The 6,444-nt window shown below is 39.7% G+C and overlaps 1 protein-coding gene and 1 pseudogene across 1 annotated transcript; both read right to left on the bottom strand.

Annotated features, from left to right (window-relative positions):
- Positions 1-1,496: 1,496 nt before the first annotated feature.
- LOC125189433 (putative UPF0481 protein At3g02645) lies at positions 1,497-3,205 on the bottom strand. The gene has a single exon (XM_089058656.1). The coding sequence runs from the start codon at positions 3,143-3,145 to the stop codon at positions 1,724-1,726; it is 1,422 nt and encodes a 473-aa protein (XP_088914782.1). The 5' UTR covers positions 3,146-3,205; the 3' UTR covers positions 1,497-1,723.
- Positions 3,206-4,054: 849 nt separating this feature from the next.
- Positions 4,055-6,273, bottom strand: LOC148926740 (UPF0481 protein At3g47200-like; annotated as a pseudogene).
- Between the last annotated feature and the right edge of the window lie 171 nt (positions 6,274-6,444).

Genomic DNA, 6,444 nt, shown 5'->3' with positions numbered 1-6,444 from the left:
ATGGACAAATAAGATGCTTATTAATTATGATTCCCACCTTTATCGGTTATTAAATAATTAATACTTGAATTATAAATGCTATATGCATTGATTATCATGCCCAATTATCAAATATTCAAATTAGTCCATAACTTATAAGTATTTCAGAATGAGGACAAAACTTATAAATATTTCAAAAGAAGGCCAAAACTCGTCTTTTATATATGTATAGATGTTAAAGGAAATAAATTATATGGAGAGCATTTTCCATTGCCAAAGGAATTGAAACGATTCTTCCGTATGTAAATATCAACATACTGTTTGCTAATCGCAATGGTTTTGTCTCCAGCAGTGGTTGTATCAAAAACACGAATGCAACGTACTTTGACAACCAAAGAAATTGAGGAAGCCTCGAGCTAATTGAGCATGCTGTGGAATGGTTCCATGATGTCAAGCCTTCATCCTATGGTAAGAGTAAAAATAGTATGCTTGAATTCTATAAGGTAAGTTTGGTATGTGTGGATACCCAGCCTTTAAATGACATATTTCTATACATATATAAAAGGAGAGTTTTGACCAACATTTTAAATATTTATAAATTTTGGACAAAATATTAAATATTTATAAATTTTAGATTTTGAATGTTATTTTTTAATTTATTTTGTTCACGTTGAATCCAATCATGAAATTGTAACTGACATACTACTCATAGTTGTATTAATGATAATTCAATTTAAATGTTTACTGTTGCACGCTTTAGCTTAGGGTCTTCATATGTTCAAATTCAAAATGTCTAATTTAATCGTTCATTGTTATTATAAAAGAAATTTAGGTTAAATTGGCAAAATTTTAAATAAATGTTAAAAGGAAATAAATTATATGGAGCGCATTTTCCATTGCCAAGGAATTGAAACGGTTCTTTCCGTATTTAAATATCAACATAAATATTATGATTTCCATATTAACATAGTAATGAATTTGAACATATGAGGAAGCTAAAGCGTGAAACAGTAAAAATGATAATTCAATTATTGGTAGTATGACATTTACCATTTCATGATTGAATTCAACGGATGAACAAAATAAATTAAAAAACTACATTTAAAATCCAAAATTTATAAATATTTAATATTTTATCTAAATTAGAAATATTTAAAATATTGGCCAAAACTCGCCTTTTTTATATATGTATAGATAAGCATGGTCAAATTTTTATTTATTTATTAATTTATTTATTTTGTCGCAAGATTGATCCATTGAAAAAGTAAGTGATGCAATTTTTAAAGGTACTATTTTGGTATTTCAAATCTGAATTTAAGTTTGACTCGTTCTTTTTTCTTTTCTAGCAGATTAAATGCTAGAGCGAGTTTACGCAACGTGGATCTCAGTATGAAATACTAGTATCAACTTCTACACGCAATGTTCATTTTCATTCATGTCTTATCCAAACGTCATTTGGCGACAAAAGTCCTTTAATAACGCATGCATATTATCAATTAATTATTCTCATCCAGTAAAATAGCATACACGTCTACACAAAGAATGTCAAACAAAACCTAACGGCAATTGGTAAACGTTTGGCATGGCCACAAAGACATGCATATGTAGCAACAAATTAAGTAAACGTTCGGCCACAGACATATGTATATGTGTGAACACTCTTTTCCTTAAGTGGAATTTAAAACTAAAGGAGTCTTTAAGACATGTATGTGTGAACACCTTTCTCCTTTAGTGGAATTTGAAACTAAAGGAGTCTTTGATTGATAGGCCGAATGGTAAAAAAGGTCTGCAGAAGAGTAAGGCAAAGAAGGAGCACTCCAGCAAACAAGGCGATAACAGTCCACGGAGTCCGAAAACGGGTAAAAATCAAATCAGCAAGCCACGTCCGAGCCCTACTCCGGCAATGCTCTTCAATCTCCCTCTTCACATCCTTGAACAAATCTTGGTCATGCAGTCCAAACGTGTCGATGTCCTTTATCACTTCAACCACTTTCTCTAAATTGGCAAGCCTATTCAGCATCACCCCATTGTCCTGCAACTCCTTCACATCTTGTGGGCTCTGCACCAGCGACTTCATGAAGATGGTATACGACAACACCACCAGACTAGAGCATCCGTGTGGAAGAACTTCAAAGGCGATCATGTTTGCCGTCACCACCGGGGTTAGGTCGGAGAGGTACTGAACAGGGAGGCAAAGCTCGCTGAAACAGAGGCCGGGCACCAAAGTTATGTCTGCGGGCGATAGGTCGGGACCAGGCCTTATGCGGATTCCTTTGGCCTTGAGATCCATCACGGAACGATGCATGTATGATATGCTAGCATCCACCGGCTCTTCCCTCATGGGAAACCCAGACTGCAGGAACACCTTCTTATTAACTCTATCTTCCTCTTTAATCTTCTTCTTCTTCTTCTTCTTCACGACAACTCTTCGAAAAGCTTCAAGGAAGTGAATGGGAGGATCCTCAATTTCTTGAGGGACCTCATCATTCTTGAGGTCTTTATCTACTACACGCATTTTGTAGGATAAAAACGCCGAGAAAAAGCGTGAGATAAACGAAGCAGCTTCTCCTTCGTCGTATCGCAAGGTGATGAGCAGTTGCAGGACCTGTAAGGGGATCTGATTCTCCATGAGCAGGATGTCGCGCACCATCAAGGAACCGGATCCGGCGCCGAGGCATCTCTGCCAGTCCGAGAAGCTGTTTCCTGGCAACCCCAAGTAGTTGTGGATGAAGTCTATGATGATGCTTGCGTCCAAAAGCATCATCAACGCTAGAGATTTGTCGTCGTATTTCTCCACGATCTTCGCCTCTGCGTAGCTGTCTCTGATGGTGGCGGCTTCCTCGACAATCTTGGAGTAGAAGAAGGCTTTCTTCTTCTCATCTCCACTCGCGCAGCGGTCGAGGCAGAGGTGCTTGAATTCCTCGGCGCGACGGAGCCCGGGTTTGCCGTGGTGGTAGGGGCCGATGGAGACCAGAACCGGGTCGTAGACTTGCTGGCTCCGCCGCATATTCCGGCGACGTATTTGAGGTGGTATTTTTTGGATTTGGCGGCGGCGGCGTGATTCCGAGTAGAGTTTCTTGGGTTGAGATTGGAGGAGGTCTGTCAAGTCTTGGAGTGTTGCGATGTCCACCGCTACTTCGCCGCGGCTTCCTTCGCCCTTCTCCATTTTTCTATGTAAGAAGTTAATGCAACAATGAATTGTAATGGAATTCGAGTTTTTGCAACTTTTGAAGTTTGAACCGATTATTCAGATTTTCAAGCTGATTGATTAAATAATCAGTAAATACTAGAGTCAATTTTCCAATGGTGACTATTGTTGAATTAAATACTTTAAATATATACAAAATTCACACGTGTAGTTTATGTTCATTTTCTTTGCTGGTCTTTTACAAACATCAACTGGAGACAAAAAAATATTTCACTAACCCATATGCATTTTATTCAATGAATTATTCTCCTTTAGTGTCGTGTCAACTCTGTTACATTTTAAAACTTCGAACTCAGCTTGCAAGTATTGAACAATTTAAGTACTAACAACCATACATTAACTCAACCTCCTAATTCCGTTTGGATAAAGCAAAGAGAGTGGCATTGGCAATAATCAAGTATGTTTTACTAGAGTTTTGAGATTAGTTAGTTGTTATGAAGTCTATTGAAGAGATGCAGAGGTTGGAATGAGAATATTCTTAGCAAGAATAAGATTCCGATCCTCGCCTTGGCCATTGCTGTTGCAATATTATCTTTGTACGTACTAAAATTAATTGTTTGAAATTGCTACTCCTCTGCTTATACAAAACGTAGCTAATAAGGGTATCCACAACGTGAATAATGAGTGAAAAATTGATGAGCTGTGAGTGTTAGTAAGGAAGGTCAATTCCAACTGTACTTCAAAACCCAAAATAAGATTAGAAAATAGTTCCAATGATACCTTAAATTTTAATTTATTCAAATTTTTGTATACTTACATTTGATCCTTTTTGTTTTTTTTTCCAAGCAGATTAAATGCTAGAGATAATTTTCCCAATTTTCTATCGTCAAATCAAATATCAAACACTTTCTTGAATTATTCATTGTGAACACACGATCTTCGGGAGGCTACCTTGTATTTAAATTTATGCTCACACAATTGATATGACAAAATCCCCACAATTCGACATATAGACCCCCTTTGCAACTAAAATATGAGATGTCACACGCATAGTTCAACACAATGCATATGTTTCTGCAACAAAAAAAGCCTCACAACTTTAGGTAAAAGTTTAGCCACGGTCCACAGAGACATGCATATGTCTGAAATCTCTTTTCCGTTTGTGGAATGAATGAATTAGCTTCAATGGATGAGCTTGGATTGTTTGACATTTCCTGTATGAGTATGGCTTCATACTGGTAAAATTTAAAACTAAAGCGGTCTTTGGTTGATAGTGAAAAAAGTCTGCACAAAAGTGAGGCAAAGAAGGAACACTCCAGCAAACAAAGCAATAGCAGTCCATGGAGTCCGAAAACGGGTATAAATCAGGTCAGCAAGCCACGTCCTAGCCCTGCTCCTGCAATGCTCTTCAATCCCCCTCTTCACATCCTTGAATATATCCTGATCATGCAGCCCAAACGTGTCGATCTCCTTTATCACTTCCACCACTTTCTCTAAATTAGCAAGCCTATTCAGAATCACCCCATTGGCCTGCAACTCCTTCACATCTTGTGGGCTCTGCACAAGTGATTTCAAGAAGATGGCATACGACAGAACCACCAGACTAGAGCAGCCGTGTGGAAGAACTTCAAAGGCAATCATGTTTGCTATCACCATCGGAGTTAGGTCGGAGAGGTACTGAACTGGGAGGCGGAGCTCGCTGAAATAGAAACCGGGCACGAAAGTAATGTCCGCGGGGGATAGGTCGGGATCAGGCCTTACGCGGATTCCTTTGGCCTTTAGATCCATCACCGAACGATGCATGTATGATATGCCAGCATCCACCGTCTCTTCTCTCATCGACAGTGCAGACTGCAGGAACATGCTCTTGCTATTTGAGCTATACACAGACATAACTCTGTCTTCCTCTTTGATCTTGATTCTCTTCATCACTATAACTCTCCGAAAAGCATCGAGGAAGTGAATGGGAGGATCTTCAATTTCTTGAGGGATTTCTACATCTACTACACGCCTCTTGAAGGTTAAAAAAGCAGAGAAAAAACATGGGAGAAACGAAGCAGCTTCTTCTTCATCGTATTGCAAGGGGGTGAGCAGTTGCAGGACCTGTAAGGGGATCTGATTCTCCATGAGCATGATGTCGCGGACCATCAACGGCCCGGATCCGGCACCGAGGCATCGCTGCCAGTCCAAGAAGCTGTTTCCTGGCAATCGTTGTGGATGAAGTCTATGATGATGCTTGCATCCAAAAGAATCATCAGTGCTAGAGATTTGTCGTCATATTTCTCCATGATCTTCGCCTCCGCATAGCCGTCTCTGATGGCAGCGACTTCCTCCAGAATCTTGGAGTAGAAGAAGGCCTTCTTCTTGTCATCTCCGCCGGCGCAGCAGTCGAGGGAGCCCGGGTTTGCCGTGGTGGTAGGGCCCGATGGAGACAAGAACTGGGTCGTAGACTTGCTGGCACCGCCGCTTATTCCGGCCACGTATCTGCGGTGGGATTTTTTGGATTTGGCGGCGGTGGCGTGATTCCTCGTAGAGCTTCTTGGGTTGAGAGTGGAGGAGCTCTGAGAAGTCTTGGAGCGTTGCGATGTCTACAGCCACTTCAAAGTCTTTGCAGCGATGCTCCATCAATAGTATTAGGCCATGCTTGGTATGATGGAATGGAATGAGGGGGAAATGGAATGGAGATGGGAATGGAATGAAGGTGGGAATGGAATGACAATTCCATTCCATTCTTGTGCTTGGTGAATGTAAGGATTACAAATGGAATGGAATTGTTATTCCTTGATTGATTTCATTCCTATGCTTGGTAACTACAAAATAATATATGAATGGAATGGAATGAAATATGGATAATTAATATGTTGATTCTATAAAAAAAATATTTATTCAAAAATATTTTTGTCAATATTTTGGATCATATAAATTTGTACGATACACGTAAATGAGTGTGTGCATATGTGGTGTATGCATGTGTTGATGTGTGGTGGTGTGTGCGTATTTGTTGCTATGTGTGTTGTTGCATGTGTGTTGTTGTGTGTTGCTGTGTGTGTGTTGTGTGTGAGTTGTTGTGTGTGTGTTTTGCTATGTCCGTGTTGTGTGTGAGTTGCTGCGTGTGAGTGTGTGTTTTGCTGTGTGTGTGTGTTGTGTGCTGTGTGAGTTGTTGTGTGTGAGTTGTTGTGTGTGTGTGTGTGTTTTGTTGTGTGTGTTGTGTGTGTGTGTGTGTGTTTTGCTGTGTGTGTGTTTGTGTGAGTTGTTGTGTGTGTTTTGTTGTGTGTGTGTGAGAGTTGTTGTGTGTGTGTTTGTGTGAGTTGCTCTGT

The sequence above is a fragment of the Salvia hispanica genome, chromosome 5 (genome assembly GCF_029641045.1).
Source record: "Salvia hispanica isolate PSC_SH4W2 chromosome 5, Shi_PSC_v1, whole genome shotgun sequence".
NCBI classification, from domain to species: Eukaryota; Viridiplantae; Streptophyta; class Magnoliopsida; order Lamiales; family Lamiaceae; genus Salvia; species Salvia hispanica.
This window is presented reverse-complemented; position numbering and strand designations above follow the sequence as displayed.